We start from the raw sequence: 19,882 nt of genomic DNA on the forward strand, positions 1-19,882 counted from the left end.
GGCCTCATCAGCTCCCACATCCAGGATCCATAATTCCTATCACTGCCCAAGTTGGAGAGATTTCATCAAGCCCTTGGGATTACAGAAGATGTGGCAGCTTTGGACTTGGCTATAGCCTGGGTGACATGGGAGGATTCTGTATTTCCAGGCTAGGAGTCTTAAATGAAAGAACAAAGAGAAATGAGGACAAGAGCAAGGGGAGGGAGGACACAATGAGTCTTTTCCCAGTTGTAACTCCTCTGGGGGTCTGTCACTTGCAATGTCCATCTCTACAGCACTGATGGACCAACTTTGCTTCCAGTGTTGAGGTGGCATATCACACTGGATTTAAGGAAACCAGTCAAGTGATAAGCGATAAACTAGAGCAGAGAAGTTTGCCTTTACATGGCACCCTCTCATTCTTCTCTCCATTTCTTCATTTAGAGAGACAGAAACAAAGGATTTGATGCCTTTCGTACTACCTTGCAGGACTTCTAAGAAGATGGATAAAATCACATATGTAATTCACTTGAAATACAGCTGCCCAAAATATTAACTTTACTTCTCTCTCTCTCATTTTATTTTTATTTTTCATTTTTTTGGTACTAGGGATTCAACCCAGAAGTGCTTCACTGAGCCACCTCCCCAGCTCTTTTAATTTTTTATTTTGTGACAAGGCCTCACTAAGTTGTTTAGGGCCTTGCCAAGTTGCTGAGACTGGCCTCAAACTTAAGACCTCCTGCCTCAGCTGCCTAGTCATTGGGATAAGAGACATGTGCCACCATGCCTATCTATTTCTCTTAGGGTAAACTTCCCACATGCATGAGCTTTGGTCATCTGAAGTCCATCCATGGCTAATATGGACTGGTAGCCAAGTAGGCAGCATTGTTGCTCAGCTGTACAGGAAAACAGAATCTTTTCAACTCAGAATTCTCAAAGTGCAGAAATCAAGGCTCTAAGTTGAAGAGGGAAGAAAAAAAAAAGAATTCAGTTGTTTAACATGTTCTGTTAGTGAAAACTGAGAAAATGTAATACAAGCATTAGAAGAAAAGTGTAGGTTATGTTTGTACCAGCAAAAGGAAGCATGGCACTGGGAGGACTATTTGGATTAATTGAAGAAAAAGGACTCCTCTTACTCAGCATATCCAGATAAATGCAGAAGTGGTTTTTTATCTGCTTTTCCACAAGCTATCAACTGCATGCTCTACTATGCCCATGATCACCTCTTATGTGCTTAAACCATCAGAAAAATAACCAAAAGAGACAGGAAATGAGTAAACTCAAACTTTTCTATCAAATGTTACACATTTCTTTATGAAACACTAAAATGTGAATTAAATACACAAGAATCAGAATAAATCTTTCTCATGATTATTGACCAAACTCTTTCTCAAAACAAGAGAACTTTCTGAACTCCAATATGATTTCTTGGGAGTGACAACTAACCTAGTAATAATGTCCCTGACATGAAGATTTTGGGCAATGGAAACAGACGGTTAATTCTACTTAAAAGAGAGGGCAGCCCTGCCAGTGTTATTTCCAAATGAGGTAATGTCCATGGCTCTTATCTAGCCTTTATTGAGATTTAATGTCATTTACCCCTGGCTCTTACAAACCTGCTGCATAATCTCACCTTTTCTAATGTGCGTTATTTCCATCCATTTCAACATTGCAATTATGAACCTCTGGTTTTGAAAATGATTAAGAAATGAATCCCACATGTTCTTTTCTTGCATGTCCTATAATTTGAGTCTGTCTTTCATAGTCCCAGAAATTCAGAGATCAGCACATTTCTTGTTTTCAGGGTATACTATAGAAATACTCTGAGGTTTGATATATTTATGTAAACATTTTCAAAGAAGTCAAAATGTATAATTCAAGAAAATGTTCTGTGAAAGAATTTGTTTTCTGATTACAAAATGATTTCCTGCTCTTGAAAAAACAACAATTTTATATTTACTTAGCTGGCTCTGAAGGTCCCATGGAGATGATCATTCCCTTCAGTGCCTAACATCTCTTTTCCAGGTGCAGACATTTACTGGTTTCTAAGGCAGCTACATGGGGAAGGAACACACAGCCAAAGAAAGGAGAGAAAAGAGGCTCCCTGATTTAACCCTTTATGCTTTTCCCATAAAGAACCACAGGCTGAAATAGCTCTTACAACACAGATGTGACACCTGAATGGACACGACAGAAAGACCTGGCACACACCTTTGACTTCCTTTTTTCAACAAATCTCGATAAAGCCAGGAGTCTGTTTGACAAACATGAATACAATAGCTAACACCCATACGGTTGGCTATTTTCTAACAAGCTCCAACATTTAGGAAAAAGGGCAACAGCCACACAACCCCAGATTAGGCAGTCCAGAGACAGGGTGACAGATCACGTTTGGTTGCTGGACAGACTAGTCAAATAGCTAGAATGCTGGGGGTGAGGTGGAGGGGAGACTACTAGGGGAGGAGGCCCATGCATACAACAGTGAAAGAGCAGAGAAGTCGCAACTACACTACTGGCAAAGTTCATCCAAGAATAGTCCTTCAACAAAGAAAGTCTGATGGCTGATCCCCTGGACAATGTGGCCTTTCCCTCTAGCTCTGCTGTGGTATGCACTTTGAAAAGCTTCTTCTGCATCTCTCATTATTGCCAGCCCCTTGTCCTCAAAGAGGCAGCAAAGTATAAGGGACCTAACTTGTAGGACCGAGCAAATGGTGATTTTTGGGTCTCTGTGGCCCGTCTCCACAACTCAATGATTTCCAAGAATATAAAAAAGTCCTGAGATCAATTTAAGAATCACCACCCTTGGATTTCAGTCCTGCCTAAAGGTGCAGTTCTCAGATGGGCAATGATGCTTTCCCTGACTTCCCCATGACAAGTCAGATGGCCCTGCCACAAGCTCCCCCAGCACTTAGCACTCTACACTGTGACTGCCTATTTTCTAGTCTTTTTGTCCTTGTCTCCTTCCAAGCAAGGAAGTCACTGTTCTGTGACAAGGCAGTGTGGAGTGGGCATTCACTAAATACTTACTGAATATGTAAAACATTCACAGAAGACAGGTGAGAAGACAGGTCTGTTTTGCATTTTAATCTAAGTGAAATTAGTTACTAAAAATTTTATTTTTCATTATAGGACAGGCTCTTAAAATTATGATAATAATGATTATCTATATATCTTATTCGTCTTCACAAAGTCCCTATGACGTATATGCTATCATTACCCTAATTTCAGAAAGGAAAGTACAGATGGCCAGGGAGTAAAGGGTGGGTCTCAGATTTAAACCCAGATAGTCTGGCTGCAGAGTCCCATGCTGTGAGCCTCTCTACACACTGGCTTCCATGTTAGCAGTGTTATAGACCTCAGATTTATAACTTGTATTGGGATCTCAAGGTCAATCCTCAATTCTTCTCACAAACTGAAAACATGATTTCAAATTTAAATAGCCCCTACCCTTGCCCTTGTGTGAGTGAACACATGGGTCATGCAACATTGCCTGTCTCCAAGACAGGGTTTAAATAGGACAGTTTCAATAAGAAGTCTATTTCTCATTCATATGTTGTGCTTAAGTTTTTTCCAGAAGAAATCTTAACAGAAATAAATAAGCTTGCATATTTATTCAAAATAAAAAGTTTCTTCTGTAGCATAGAGAAAACAGGAAAGAAAGGATTGATATTTCCAGGTACTATGGCTCTGTGCCACAGGGCAAACTCTCTCTGATGTGCATAACTGTCCCCCGTGACTCTTTGGCTAGCCTGTCTCTCTTAAGGAATGCTCAGTTTCACCCTCAGTAGGGAGTAGTAGCTCAGAATGCTCTGAAGGAATATTTAGTGGAAAAGTATGTTGTAGAAAACAGGGTTTAATTTAATGCAAAAGATAATCTGCCAGAATCACAGTGTAACACTGTATCCATGTTTGGAATGAAAAAAGCATACCGAGAGACAGGTAATCTCTCAATAGAAATAAGTTGTACAGACAGAGTTAAAAAAAATCCTGTATATCAAATCTTCACCTGCTAATGGTATATGAAAAACTAATGTGCACCTTTGGGTACTCAACAGAGGTCACACAAAGTAACTTTACTCACCTGGAGAAGTGCCCCATGAATATGGTTTTGCCGAAAACACTGGTCAGTACAGTTGGGGAGTGTGGCCAACAGAGTTCGGATGGTACTAGGAATCTGGTCTAGCATAACAAACGGGACCAAGGCACGAGCTGCCATTTCACGGGAGCGGTAGATAGGCGAGTGACCACACCTGAGAAGATAAGGAAACACAAGACCATTCAGTGCTCATCTCTACATCTGTGCCTTTGTATATGCCAGTGCTGTACCTAGAACAACCCAGGAAGTGGGTTGGCTGTAGCTGCTCCTTATCCCAAATGATGTTTTTTATATCACACTTATTCCAAATGATGCTTCCTCTGTGTTTGTCTTAGTTTTATGGGTGACTTTGCTTTTGTTCAACACAACTTTAGCATTGTTAGCTAGGACTTGCCATAGTGGACTTCTCTCTCAAACAATTAGTCCTATGATGCTAATAACTGTGTACTTAACAAAAGCAAAGTCATACGGGGTTTAAATGTAGATAGGTTTTAGGGATAAGACAATAAACAGATAGTAGCAAAAAATGGCTTCCTCCTCAATAATGAAAACAATATGTACTGGGCACTTAGTATGAGCAAAAAGCACTCTGGTAAATGCCAATGAAAAATAAGATCACCACCAGTATTTCTGGGGAGCCCATGCTCTGGTTGGTACGATTTGAAAAGCTGACCAAAGCACAAGACAATATGGGAAAATGATAAGCAAGAAATTGTGACGTTATGCCTATAGGAAGTCTGGGGAGGAAGGGCGGGAATCAGGAAAGCATGATTCAAGTAAATGAAAAGAAAACAGGACAGTTGTATAAAGCAAGGGTTGAAATGCCCATAGGTAGATGTGTCTGGCTCAAGTAGAGGCTGATGAATAACAGTGGAAGGCAGGGGTGAGCGGTGGGTCAGGCCACCCTGGGAGTGCCACAAATGCCAGACCCCGTGCTCTGAACTTACTGTTACGAGGACAAGAGATGGACCGCACGTTACTACATCCTTGCCTTAAATCTGGAACAACTGGTACTTTGAGATTCTACAAAGGTCACTGGAAAGACAGGTTGTCTAAGCGCCATTTGACTCTGTAAAGCTTAGAACCTAAGAGGCCATAACCATTTTGCAGAAGCTGTGCACCGAAGAGCCTCCACAGACACAGAATTGATTATTTGAGAGGGGAGTACAATATAGGTCCTAGCTTAAGTAAGTTCTCTCGACTTCGTGATCTTTCATCCAATTAAAAAAAAAAATACAGAAATGTCTTAGATGCCAAGGGCAAGGGTGGGAAAAATCAGAAGGTGGTAGACTCTACAGGGGAAAGGGGTAGATTCTCAACTTTCTTCAAAGGAATTCTCAAGAAATTTTATTCTAAGAAGAAACTAGGAAGAAAGGAAAAGGAGGCACAGGTGGAAAACAGTTTGATTTTTTCCCTGAAAGGGTAGGTGTATCAGGAAGTCCACAGGCAGTTTCAGGGAAGGGAAGCACCAGTCTCACATCATACCATGGGAAGACGCTGAGAGCTAAGGTTCTAGAAGGTAGCTAGAGAGTTCCCACTGGTCTTTGACTAGGTTCTGAACACACACCCATTTTCTCCTTATTTTTCCTTTAAAATGATGAAATGTTTCGTTTGTAATTGGCAAACACAGTAAAATGTTTGCTTTGGCCTATGGGGGAAGAAAACTTCATTTGACAAAGAAAAGAAAATACTCTGAAAATGCTTTGAGATTTAATTAGCAAGTGACCTCACTCAGCACAGCACAGTCATTTGTCAGAAGCTTCCCTGGCTGTCCTTCCCCACCCGTCCCCACCCCTCCAACGCACACACTCTGTGTTATAGTGTGTTTTATGTTACCGAAAGGGCTCTTGTATATAAATGTTTCCTTTCAAATACAAATAACTCTGACATGGTTACAGATGTTTAGTTTCCAATTAGCAGTAACCCTACACTCAAGAATGCCCCTCCTTTTGCTCCTGACCTTTTGCAAATGATGATTTCCCAAAGGAATCTGGCATCCATACTGGAGAAAGAATGGAAAGTGGGAAAAGTGCCAGAACTTTCTGCTTTCAGATACCCTGTACTAGGGTACTCTCTAAACCCCATAACCAGGTTAAAAAACAAAACAAAACTGCTCAAAAGGTAATGTAATTGCCAAAGAAGAAAGAAGCCATTTTTTAAAGTAGTATTTAATTAAATGACATTAATTATAAAGCAATGATTAAATGTAATTTCAAACTTCCTTCTAGTACAAATTGTTTAAATGGAAGGTTAGATGATAGTTGAATTTACACATATATGTATACATAAACACTAAGCAAAAACACATTTCCAGGTTACCATTTTGCAAGCTATTGAGAGGAGGGAGCCGGAGTAGTGAGAAAATTTAGAACCTAGTGACTACCAGGATAAAAATTTAGAACATCTGGGTTTTCACTCTGCTTTGGACACTGAGTTTTTTGAGTTGGCAAGTTCCAGTAACCTCTGAGTCTCAGTCCAGTTGAGAGGGGTACAGTAATCTACATCCAGCTCTCTGATGTGCTCTCCAGGGAGCGCTCCAAGAAGGTGCTTTGGAAACACAAAGTTGTTTCGATGCACTGTGCCCATGGCTTGCCAAGTGCTAGCACACTGCTGAACTGCTGGCCTCTAGGTAGCCCCAAAGAGAGATTTAAGATCATGGAGTAATTCTACACTGTTTTAAAGAGATAAGACAATAAACTGATGACATGAAGACAAACAGGTTCTTTCTTTGGCCTCTATTAACAATGATGAGGAAGAGTTTCCAGCCTCTGTGTGTGCTGCAGTGCTGGGAGTTGAACTCAGGACCTCACACCTGCCAGGCAAGTACCACTGAGCTACATCCCCTGCCCATCTCCAGCCTTTCTGAAAAAAAGGATACTCTCCATCTCCCAGACTCCACTTCTTCTGTAAAGTAAAGCAAACAAATTGAGGTCTTAAAGGTCATATCAACTTTTATCATTGTCTGAAAATCATTTCCTCAATAGCCCTGTGTGTACTCTAAGCCCGTTCTGGGCATCTACAAAGCCTACAAGACATGCAGATACTAATGCCTTTCAACTTCTAGTCTCTCACGCCAATAAATTCATTCCATGTTCACTTTATGTATTTATTTAAGATGTGATTTTGCGATGTTGCCCAGTTTGGCCTTGATCTTCTGGGCTCAAGTGATCCTCTTGCCTCTAGCTGGGAACACTGGCCTGTGCAACCACACCTGGCCCAATGTTCATTTTAATCACATATTTGTTATCCTGACATTGTGTGACAAGAAAAATGATGTATTTTTAATTACAATACTTATATTCTGCAATTGTATAGTTCTTGGCAGTTCATGAGATGCCTGTATACCTGTAATCTCTTTACTATGCAACATTCCTGTAGGACAAGAGGGAATTAACAGGTGAAAAATAAGACAAAACTCAGGAAGGTTAGGTAGACCCCCTGCCAGGATGTGTAAGCAGCAGTGCCCAGGACAGAATTGTGATCCATGGCTCCAAGAAAGAGTTCCTTGGCTACCCCAAACTGTTGTTCACACCAGGAAGTTAAGGAAGCATAAAAGTATCTACCAGATATCAAAACACACGCTCATGCCAGGGGCAGTGGCACTCACTATAAACCCAGCAGCTTGGGAGGCTGAGGCAGGAGGATCCAAGTTCAAAGCCAGCTTCAGCAACAGCATGTAAAACACAATGCCTATCAGACAGGTAGTGATCAAAAAGTGGTAGCTATTATCAAATCTAGTAAGTGGAATAATGTGAAAACTTAAAACCTCCATTAACATATATACACTCTCTCTATTTTTCTCCAGTGTTCTGTCTCAACAACTGTCCAGGAAACAGCCCTGCCTGTACCAAAGAGGCTCTTCATGCTTACTACACCTACCCTTCTCCCACTTCACCAAACAAGCTGCAACAAGGGGCAGGAAGCTGGGGTTTCTTTGGCACCTACTGACTATTCTCTGGGTTCAGGGTCCAAATCTATTTTCTGTTGATTTTGGTGATATTCCACCAGACTTCTTTTTCATGTGGTTTAAATCTTGCAATGAGAAAAGCATGTGCTTTTAAAAGCATGTGTATATACATATACATGTATAAAAAAGAGAAATACTAAAAAAAAAATAAGTTTGTATCTAGTGAATGTGAAAAGGCAGTCATTCTCTGTGTTTTGGTATTATTAACCATGTTGCAATTCCGGGCATCCCTAAAACCATCCTCTGCATTCTTGGAGAATACAACAATGGTCAAGGTTGCCAGATTCTCTACTTGTCCTTCCTAGACCCATTTTCAAGTCATCGAAAGATCTACCACCACCTGAACTACTTGCTCCTTTCCTGTAACTCAAAAAAGTTGCATTTACTGTAATTGTGCACTCTGCACAGCTCATGAATTTCTTTATTTAAATATATTTCTTAGAAAAGCAGTGGGTTCAGGACTTTTCAAGTTTGATTTTCTAAAGTCCTTCATTTGGGTATTAAGGGGAAAGTAAGAACAGTAGAGAGTACTGAGCTAAAAACTGTACATCTCCAGAAGTCTGGGTGGAAAGCCTTCTAGATCTAACAAACAAAATAAAGCAAAAATTATTACGCTTTTGGGGCTGGGATTGTGGCTCAGTGGTAGAGCACTTGCCTAGCACAGGCGGGACCCGGGTTCGATCCCCAGCACCACATAAAAATAAAGGCATTGTGTTGTGTCCATCTACACCTAAAAAAATAAATATTAAAAAACAAAACAAAAACAAAAACAAAAAACCTATTATGCTTTTGAGGTAGAATGTTTAGTTTAAATCCCTGGACCTACCAAGTAGCTCAAAAGTAATACTGCTCTTTAAAAATTAAGACTCTTTATCATGTTAAAACCTTTCTAAAGTATACTTTTATGGCAGTGACATTTTATGCTGACAATAATAAGCCATGATAGAATATTTTAAAACTTCAGTGCATGACCGATTGGGACAAGCTAAACAGCAGCCTGGGCCTTAGCAGATGCATGATTTTGAGGCCACCTTGACTCTGGCTCTCAGTTACCAAGGCTTTTGCCCAGGCTGATCTGCCACAGAATGTAAATTCTAGGCTATGAAAATGGGAGCTGCCAGGAGCTGGGAAGTGGTTTCCATCACCTTGATATCTCTCTTTCATTTTTAAAAATTAATTTATTTATTTCAATTGGGTATATATGACAGAAGAATGCATTTTGATTCATTGTACACAATTGCAACACAACTTCACATTTCTATGGTTATACATAATGTAGCATTACACCATCCTACAAAAACTGGGCACAGCACTCAGCCACATAATGTGGCAAGGACACAAGGTCACAGAGATAATGGCTGCTAGCATTCATGCCATTCCTTTTAGTGCAAGGAAATAAAGTAAGGGAATTTTTCCACCAAAGAAAGGGAAAGGTTTACAGTGTGGTAGTTATTTTAAAAAGCTTTTGGAAGGATGTGCTTTAATTATTTAGAATTACAGCCAGGGGCTGGGGGTGTAGCTCAGGTGGTAGAGCACTTGCCTAGTATGTGCAAGGCCATGGGTTTAATCCCCAGTATGGGGGCTGGGTAAAAAGCCACAAAACAGAATTACAACCAGGTATAGTGAAACATACCTGTAATCCTACCTATTCAGGAGAATTATGCAGGAGGATAGCAAATTCAAGACCAGCTGAGGGAACATAGAGAAACCTGCCTCAAGCTCAGTGGAAGAGCACTTGCCTAGTATGCCAAGGCTCTGGTTTCAACCCAGTACCCACCCCACACTCAGAAAATCAGAATTACTAATATTCCTTCTCCTTCTTCTTCCTTTTTCTTTGTGCAGAATTGGGAATTGAACCCAGGGGCACGCTACCACTGAGCTGCATCCCCAACACTTTTTGTTGTGTTGTTATTGTTGTTTTGCAGTAAGGGGGATTGAACCCAGGTGTGTCTTACCTCTGAGCTACTTCCCTGCCCCTTTTTACTTTATATTTTGAGACAAGATCTCACCAAGTAGCCCAGGTTGGCCTCATACTTGTGAACTTCCCACTTCAATCTCCTGAGATTACAGGCATGCGTCTACCATGATGCCCACTGTGTCAAATATTTCTTAAATAAATGAAAGGATGCATGATTTCTGTATATTAATCCCTTGTTACTCATTCTTATCAAAACAGAGATGAAGTATGAAAATTATGTTTCATTTAAATTTTTCATCATTTTTTGCCTAGATAACAACAAATGCAATTTGAAAATAAATCCATTGGTTATCATGGGGTGATACTTTCAAGTATTTTATCCCACTTTTATATTCAGATAAACCCTATACAACAAGAACACAATATTATATAAATATATGTTGTTTTTTCACTTTAGTGGGAACATGTACAAAATGATGAGTCCAAATAAAACATAACCACAACCAAATAAAAGGCCTTGTACTGATTTCTTTCTGTCATGACTGTGGATGTGGAATCCTTTACAAGCAACTTATCCCACTAATTCCAATGGTTAGAATTCTTGTTTGCAGACCTCACTCACAATGAATTGACAGCCTAAATATGTTTTCTACCAATCTAATTAGTCTTTAACAAAACAAAGCCTTACAGCTTTATAAAGTACTACCTTTTAAAAGGCAAATTAGTCACAGGACTTTGAGCCAAAGGCATCCACCAAATTGTATACTTTCTTCAAAATATAGAACCCATATCATACTGGGCTAGGTTCCACAAAGGATTTGGCAATGTCCCCTGCTGTCCTCTATCATCATTGATCACTTCAGGTCAAATTACCCTTCAGTCACTTGAAATATCAAATTTATTTAGAGAGAAGTTCAAAATGCCTGAATAAAAATCTTTAATATTTCTAATGACAAGCAAAGATAAACATAGGTCAGAATCTTCATGGGCTTAGGAAAAAATAATAAGTCATCAGCTTTAAGGGACTATTTTGGTGAAGTGAAACCTTCTCATGAAGCAGAAACACATGGTTTCCTTTGTGTCTCTTTTAAGTGAGATTACTTTTGCAACATCCTCAAATTAAAATATTAGTATCTAACAATGTAGCCAGAGGCAAGTTACATAATGTCCTCTCATATTCCCTTCTGTAAAAGGTTATTTTAGAAGAAGTGATCTCTACAGTTTCCTTCAATAACAAGACCCTATAAATCAATGGACATTTAAACAGTCCAGGCAGATAGCTATCTTTTTTTTATTCTCACATATCTTTATGGTCTCTCTTGACTTGTTCCATTGCTTAATCTCATAATAATATTGATGCTGATAATAAAAATTTTATGCCTAACACTAACCATACTCAATCTCCCTACCGTTGGAGCCAACATCCTCCAGTTTGGGCAATCTGTGGAGTCGGAGAACAAATGACCAGTGTTTTCTACATACAGGAAAACCCTTCATTAGCTCTACTGGAATCCTGTCATTAAAGCACCCCTGACTCTTCCCATCCAAGGGCCACAACAACCCCAAGTCCTTTAATCACAGAAAACCTCCTCTCTAGAATCTAGTTAATTATTTTACCTCTACAGAGAGTTAAATTAATCTGTCCAATACCGTCAGTAAAAACAATGATTGGTGTTACTGCTGGATGAGAGAAATTTGAGCATTTCTTTTAATATGATTGCTCTGTAGAGATTGCAATTTGTTTTTGCTGAAGTTAATTAATGCCCCTGAATGACCTTCCTCATGTTTCGTAGCAACACTTCAAGCTAAAATCAGAAAGAATGACTTTTTAAAAACCATAAAGTACATGGAAAGTCTTGAAAAATCCCGAGAAATTGCACTTTTTTTTTTGGCCTGGAAAAAATAGCACAAAAGAGCAAGAGATACTAAGATGTTAGCAAGAGACCCATCCCAGGGAAGATATCTTCTCTCAAATGAAAACTTCAGTTAGGTAAACTGAGTCATATTTCTGCATGCCTACAGTATCCCAAATAGACTACAGCCAGCCCTTTTTAAAATAAATCCAGGAAAAGTTTTACATCCTCCTTTGGTTGACCCATGCCCATGTTTAGACTGCCACAGTCAAAAAGTACTTCCTTCTGTGTAAGTAGACTCCTTCTTGCTGTAATTTAATTTTGTTTTTCTGGTTCTACATGCCAGAGAAATAAATGAATCTATGCCTAAAAGACTTGGTCCCAGAATACACTCGAAATAAGAAAACAAACAACCCAGTTAAAAAAAAAATGGGTCAAAGCTCTGAACAGACACTTCAGCAAAGAAGATATATGGATGGCACATAAACACATGTAAAAGATGCTCAACATCCCCAGTTGTTTGGGAAGTTCAAGTTAATACCCCAAGTAGACATAACTACATACTCACTAGAAAGGCTAAAATGAAAAACATCGAGCACACGAAGTGTTGGCTAGGACATGGAACAACTGGAACTCTCATACTCTGTTGGTGGGAATGTAAAATGGTACAATCACCTTGGAAAACAAATTGTTCAGTTTCTTAAAAAGTCAAACATACACCAACCATATAGTTCACCCATTCCACTTCTGTATGATTACTCTAGAGAAATGAAAGCATGTCTAGAATAAGACTTGTACATGAAATCTTCATAGCAACTCATTTATAATGGTCCCAAATTGGATACAACATAAATGTCTAAAATGGTTGAGTACATAAATGAACAGTTGGGTACATAAATAAATATATGGTAGATCAATATGATGGAATTCTATTTGATGATAAAAAGGAAAAAAAATCATGGGTACGAGTAACAAACGGCTGAATCTCAAAATAATTAGGCTGAGTGAAAAAGTCAGACAAAATAGAACGAGCACTGATTGATTTCATTTACATGAAATACAAAGAAGTGCAAGTTAACTTAGAGTGACAGAACCCGGAACAGCCAGTGCCAGCAATGAGGTGGCTGTGTAAGGATTACAAAGGGTGAAGGATATGTTCACTATCTTGACGATGGTGATGGTTTTAGGTTGTACATAAACTTATCAAATTATACATTTTAAACATGTGCAGTTTATGTCAGACCTCACTGAAACTGTTCTTAAAGAAAATCCTATCATATCCACTAGAAAAGTTGAGGTATAATCCTGTCTTGTTTTCTCTTCTCTTCCTCTAGCCCTATCTCTGGAACATCCTGTCTTCTCTCCCTCAGATTAAACAAGCCCAGCTATTTCTTTTAAACTTTTCCAACCAGAATTAACTTTTCTTTGTGCTCTCTTAAAAAATCAAATCAATAAATACTTAAGTCCTAATAATCACATAAGAACTAAAAACCAAAAATGTTTTTAGGACAATGTTCTGAAGCTTCCACATGCTCTCTTCTAGACAATCTCAGAGAGATTAAGTAACTTACCCAAGCTCACAAAGGAAGTGAGTGAACAAGCTGGATTCAAAGTCAGGTGCCTCTAACTCAAAAGCCTACACTAGGGGCTGGGGTTGTGGCTCAGTGGTAGAGCACTTGCCTAGTACATGTGAGGCCCTGGGTTCAATTCTTAGCACCACACAAAAATAAATAAATAAAATAAAGGTATTATGTACAACTAAAGAAAGAAAGAAAGAAAGAAATTAAGAAAGCCTACACTAACTATTGAAACTGATGCACTCCAATTCTAAGGCATTTTTACCATCAAAGAACTGAACAATAATACATATTAAAAGAAATTCAGCTGTATTACTTTTAAGTGTACATACAACTCAAATTATTCAACCAAGAGATGCCAAATCTGATGGACCATCTTCAATAAACTCATCTGCATTTGGTAGTACAATTTTCCATGTGAGCTATTAAGGTAAAACAGATTTTCTCCTCTTCTTGAGTAGATTAAACCAGTTTTATATATAAAATACCCCCCCAAAGTTGCCTTTTCTATAGCAAAAAGGTAACTTTCAATTCAAACCAGTTTGAATCATCCCAAATTCTGAAAAAACCAAGCCAAATCAGTGACTGTCCTCACTGGATATAGTCCAAATGAATGCACAATGGAGACGGCTGTGCAAAGTCCAAAGATGAAACAAAACTGAGCACACACACGTACCCTGTCACTAATTAAAAATATACTAGTGTTACAAGTATACAGTTTCAGTGGTGGTGTTATCTTTGTTCAGAAGCATGGTACATTATTGTAAAGCTGAAGCTATCTAGCATTTAATTAAGTTACTAATTATGGGGAGACTCATATTACCTTCAAGTCTTTTCCTGGATTGTGACCATGCCTTAATGTATTAATTTCATGGTGACTATATTTTAAGATGGGGCACATTTAAATGCAGAGTACTGGTCACATTCTCCAAAATGTCCACATGGTAAGATTTTAGCTATGTATAGTTTGAGACACTTACTAGAAAAAAAAAAAATCACCGTTAATTCTCACTCCTAATTTTAACAGTCAAGAGATATTTTACATTGCATTTTAAGTATAAGTTAGCATTCCACAGTCTTCACCCAAAGTACACATACAAATATCAACAGAAACAAAAAAATCATTAAGTGACATTCTTTATTTCCATTTGTGTCCAATCAACTAATAAATTCAGCCTTAACGCACTATCATCTTACTCCCTAACTCTCCTCTATGCCTATCAGAAATAAAATAAAGTCAGTGATGAGTCATTATTCTTCAGTCATGCCAAGGCCATAACCTTTGACCTAAGATTACAAATAAAGTGCTATGTGTGAAATTCAATACTGTTTAACTTTTGGGTGTTGAGGTCTAATAAATATAACATTTCGGAAGAAAATTAAAACATTCTGGATCAATTCCATTCATTTTCATGATTTCCTCAGTAGATTTCTATGGCTTTGACTAAGTTTGCTAGTGTGCAGATCCGGGATAAACTGATGAAGTTTGGCATCATTTAGTTTATAATCTGTATCACCAGTTAGTACAAGGCACAGAAATGCTCACTCCCCTACGCACTTCAAAGTACTTCATTTATTATCTAAACAGTTATTCTGACAAAACCATTAGTCAAGAAGAAAGTAAAGAGATCTTATTTTTTAAACAACGCAACTTTCACACCAGACTGCTTTAACCACCCATGCTATTTCTGGCAAAGTTTTTATTTCCTAAAGAATACATCCCCTGTCGCCATTCCAATTTTTTCTTACCTATGAGAAGGCCAGGGCTTGTTTTTAATTAGTTTTCACTCAAAGTGAGCTTTTATATATTTCAAGATTTACCTTAACTTTTCCCTAAGTCCCTCATTTTTCTAGCCTCTTCTAAGGAAATACTAAATTTAAATATGAGCAAGCGCCTGCAAAAATCAAATTGACTTTATCAGCTAACTTCAAGTGATGACAGGGATGAACCAGGAGACATGCACACAAGGTAAAAACAAGACACTTTTTACGTTGGAGCTCTGAGCGAGGGCTTTTGCAGTTAATAAGAACTAAGTTTCATGATTTAGAATGAGGTATATTCTCTTATTTGCTTTTTCTTTCTTTTATTCTTCAAATTCGTACTGCAGGTATATTACCAGATAACATGCTTGTAGGATTTTGTCTTATGAAAAACACAATGCTCTGGTCTTCAGAAGCCCACATCACCAGTGAGCTGAGAGGGTGGGTTGAATTATGTCCATAGTCTTGTTAGCAAAGATGGGTTGGGCTGCAGACCAAACCGAATAAGACAACATGAGTTCAGATATGAACTTGTTTAGTAAAGAAACATAACTTTGTCAACCATTTTAGCCATTTTTAGGAATACAGTTCAGTGGCATCAAGTATATTTACTAAAACTACCAAGTAGTATTACTTTAGATTCAACTGGACTCCGGCCTCAATATCTGGATATACAGTCAATCACTGGTTGATGCTCATGGCTTCACAGAGATAAATGCCATTCTATTTCCAGGTAACCTCCTCAATATTCAGAGCCAGAGCTCAATCAGCACAGTAGAGTTGTCTACTGAGGTGAGGAATGGGCTGCCCAAACCAAGCATTTGTCTATTTCCTTCCAGATGGAAGATAGAAACTTTGATCTTCTCTTCCTTGCCATTAAGCAAAGAAGGAACCCACTATTCCCTGACCTTTGGGAGTTTTGCAAACTTCAGACTGCAGTTCAGAACACAGACAAGAAACTGTCCAAGAAAAACATGCCCCAAATGAACAGGATATAAACAAAGCTGTAACGAGGTAATTAATGGTAGGGACTTGACTCCCCTCACTTTGCTTCTCTGATAACAATCTGGCATTTTATCAGCAGCGTCTTTTATCTGGAAGGATTCACTGTGTTCTGCTGCCTGGAACTATTCTGGGAGGGGACAAAGACACGCTTTCATCTTGGAAAGGAAATGGAACTACATCTAGAAGGGGTAAGGAAGAGTCAAAGCCGTAAAAAGACCTCAAAGTCTTTCTTTGCCAGAAGGGAGAGGTAAATGGAAAATAGGATGCCCTGTTTCCCTGAAAGCATAGAAGCAAGTTCTAATGGGAAAGAAGTCACAGAGTCCTCAGCCAGGCCACAAGAGTGATGACTCTGTGCTTCCCACCTTTGTTCCAATTCTGCACCTTCTCCCCATTGTCATCTAATTATCTTTCTTTCAAAACCAAAGAAACTTAAACTAATTTATATCATGGCATAAGTAACTAATAATAACATAAAAGTCATTTACCTCCCACTGTGATGTCCATTTTCTTAGAAGGGATGAAATCCAAATACTAAAAGAATAAAAGTCTACCTGAGTCTTTAAGACCTGGCTTACGACGAAGGCTACATCTGAGATATCTGGGTGGGGAGAGGGCACTGCCTAAGATTTCTCAAGTCATTTCACACAGGTTGTTACTACATTGGGCAGGGTGTGTGATAAAGGTGGCCCTGGTCAATGACTAGAGTGGGTTTGATCTGGCCCCTCTAATGGTTTCACTTCTAAGGGAAAAGGGAACTGCTATGGGAAATTAATTTATAGTAAAGAATGACCCCTGGTTTCCCCTCCAAAACATGGCCTCTCCACTTAAATCTCATAACAAGCAGCCATGGATTGGTTATGGAAGAACTTGGGATAAATAGGGCTTTGAATTCCCTATCCTATTTAGGCCTCAGGAATATTTATTCAAGGTTGAGCCAGGGTATCTGGCCAATTCCAAACCCACAGCCTGGGGTTTCTAAACCAGAGTGTGGATTGCCCAGTGACACTAGTTCCCTTCTGTCAGGCTGAGCAGCAATCCTGTGGAGTCGCCTATGTTCATACTCAGGGCCCTGGTGACAATTCTCAGTGCTTCAGGTAAGGAGTAGGGTATAAAGAAGTGGCTCTGCTGGCTGGCTTTCAACAGGGAGTTCTATCAGGATATGGTATTCTAAGGTTGCCACTTTAGAGATGTGTTCAACCAGGTAGCAGAATGCTGATCCTTCTCTAGTCTTTCTCCTATGTCCAGTTTCAATCTCCTATGAATTAAATTCTTAAATATCTTAAATCATGTAGTTTTTATAAAAAGGTTAAAGAAAATAATTGTATTATATTAATTATATAACACTGAAGCTTAGCAAGAAAACCTGTTTCTCTTCACTAGATTTATACAAGTTATAGAAAGTATAACTTTCTATACATTTATATGTATATATTTATACAAGTTATAGAAAGTAAAACTTTTTGTTTAATCTACACCGAAGTGGAGCTGCACCTTCAACTCTCGTTTCACAAGAAAGAAGGATTCTTTGGGGGAAAATAAATAAATAAGTAGCCCGGCAAGAACCAAACCAATACTACTCACCCATCACCCACACAGACAGCTCAATGGACTCCCTGGATTCCTGTTTGAAAATAGTTTCCGGCCACTGCTTTGAAAATTATTTCTTTTCTGTGTGACACATCCTTCACTAACAATTCAGCTTTTCCTTGGCTACCTAGATATATTTCCATAGTTTGTGCCAAAACAGATGACTTCTTCCTGTACAGTTCTAATAATCAAAAAGGAGCAGATTTATTTATAGAGCAGCACCTTTCATACAAATATATACTTTATTAATGCTCTCACTTTATATACTGAGCAGGAAAATCTCACTAATGGGGTCATGCCTAATTTTGATTCTGAGGCTGAACTAAAATTTCCCTATGGGGACTGGGGTAGTGGCTCTGTAGTAGAGTGCTTGCCTAGTGTGAGGCCCTGGGTTCGATCCTCAGCACCACATATAAACAAAAGCATTGTGTCCATCTACAACTATATATATATGATATTTATATAGACATATAAAGTTTTCCTATGGGTCTAAGAGTTTTCATCTACAGCTGAGAGAAATCTTTGATTTCTTGGAGCTGGTAGTCAGGGCACAAATGGCCTAGCCAAGTGTTCTCCCTGCTGCCAAAAGCCTCAGAGGAGCCTACCTCGCCCTCAGTGTGCCCTCACCTCAGGTTGGTGAAGGAGGAAAGTGGGACTAAGCACAAGGAAAACTCAAAACTAAGGAATCAAAGGAGGTTTTAACCACTTCATAGACCTTACGGTCAGCCAAATGCTCCTGTCATGTATCTGTCAGAGCAGTTCCCCAAAGTTACTACCTGCAATTTGGAGTAACATTAGTAATTTAAACACATCACTGATTCAGATTTGAGTTTTTCCAAATCAGTTCAGAATTACCATATAAGAAAACATGGGCGATTTTAAAAAATTTCATTGATAGCCTTGTGATTCTATTTTCTTTCTAAGAGAATAAAAACAGGGATGAACAGAAAGTTACTTATATGAAAGTACTTTGTAAATTTCAAATTCTACATAAATTTTTGTTACTATTGTTTTTTTCTTTCCTTTTAGCAACTCTGGAGATTCTCAAAAATTATGTAAGATTTCAACAGTGGAAACTTAACATGACACACTGAAGACAGATAGGAAACATTTTCTAATGGTTTAAAAGGTATGCATAAATAGCAACCCACAAATAATCTCATTAAGGTTTTATGCTTCTTAGCCTCAAGCCACATTTTCTATTTACTAAGACACTTATAACTGCAATGACCCATGATTTCCTATACTAAGGAAATTTTCTTTTGTAAGAAATTCTCAGTTATTTCTCAACAATCTCAGAACTTCAGTTAAGCCAGTTTTATTTAGCAACCTGTTACAACCACTTGGACCTAACTGCAACTTTTTCTTCTTTTTCTGTGGATTTCAGATTAGAAAAAGAGACCACTGCCAATGCAATGCCCAAGGGGGCAAGTATTTCAAGAAAGCAAAGTCTAAATATTTGTTATTTAAAACCACAGGTTAACTCTGGCACATGGAGAACTAGCTTGTCTTACATCACAGAGCATCATGGATAGTTAGTGGAAGGACTTGCTATGGGGTGAGGAGTTCGGATAGCCAAGACAATGGCAGATGGGTTCTGGAGTCAGATCACCTGGATTCAAATCCACGCCTTATCATTTACCAGCAGACTGAGGTAGGGCACATTTCTAAATTTTCTTCTGCCCAGCCTTCGCCCTCCCTCAATAATAATAACAATGATAATAGGCTCACAGTGACTTTTGTGATGATTAAATGAGTAAGTATGTGTAAGGTTCTAAAACAGTGCCTGGCCCATGGTAAACATTTGCTAATTGTTATCATTAATCACTAATTAGGATGAAAAAAATCAGAGTACAAAAGATAGGGACAAGAAGTGTCACAGCACATCATGACAGAACCCTGGGTCTGACTCAACACTGCATTTTTCTAGTGCCTGACACTTTGATGTTCCCAATAAATATCTGTTGAGTGAGTGACTCACAGTCCCTGACTCCTTCGACAGTCATTTTTTTACTGTGTACACATTAGATTTATTCCTTCTGGACTCTGGAGTGTCATCTGTTTTTTTCTATCTCCAAAGAAAGTTACCAACGCCTGCCACTTGCTACCTCAAACTGATGATAATCAATATAAGAAAAA

The 19,882-nt window shown here is 38.7% G+C and overlaps 1 protein-coding gene across 1 annotated transcript in view; it reads right to left on the reverse strand.

The window, feature by feature from the left end:
• Positions 1-19,882, reverse strand: part of Thada (THADA armadillo repeat containing) — a 313,209-nt gene that overhangs the window by 134,703 nt on the left and 158,624 nt on the right. The window contains exon 29 of the mRNA XM_076833305.2: positions 4,061-4,229. Within this exon, the coding sequence (XP_076689420.2) occupies positions 4,061-4,229 (169 nt within the window). The remainder of the gene's footprint in view (positions 1-4,060; positions 4,230-19,882) is intronic.

Source organism: Callospermophilus lateralis, chromosome 14 (genome assembly GCF_048772815.1).
Source record: "Callospermophilus lateralis isolate mCalLat2 chromosome 14, mCalLat2.hap1, whole genome shotgun sequence".
In the NCBI taxonomy this organism is placed as follows: domain Eukaryota; kingdom Metazoa; phylum Chordata; class Mammalia; order Rodentia; family Sciuridae; genus Callospermophilus; species Callospermophilus lateralis.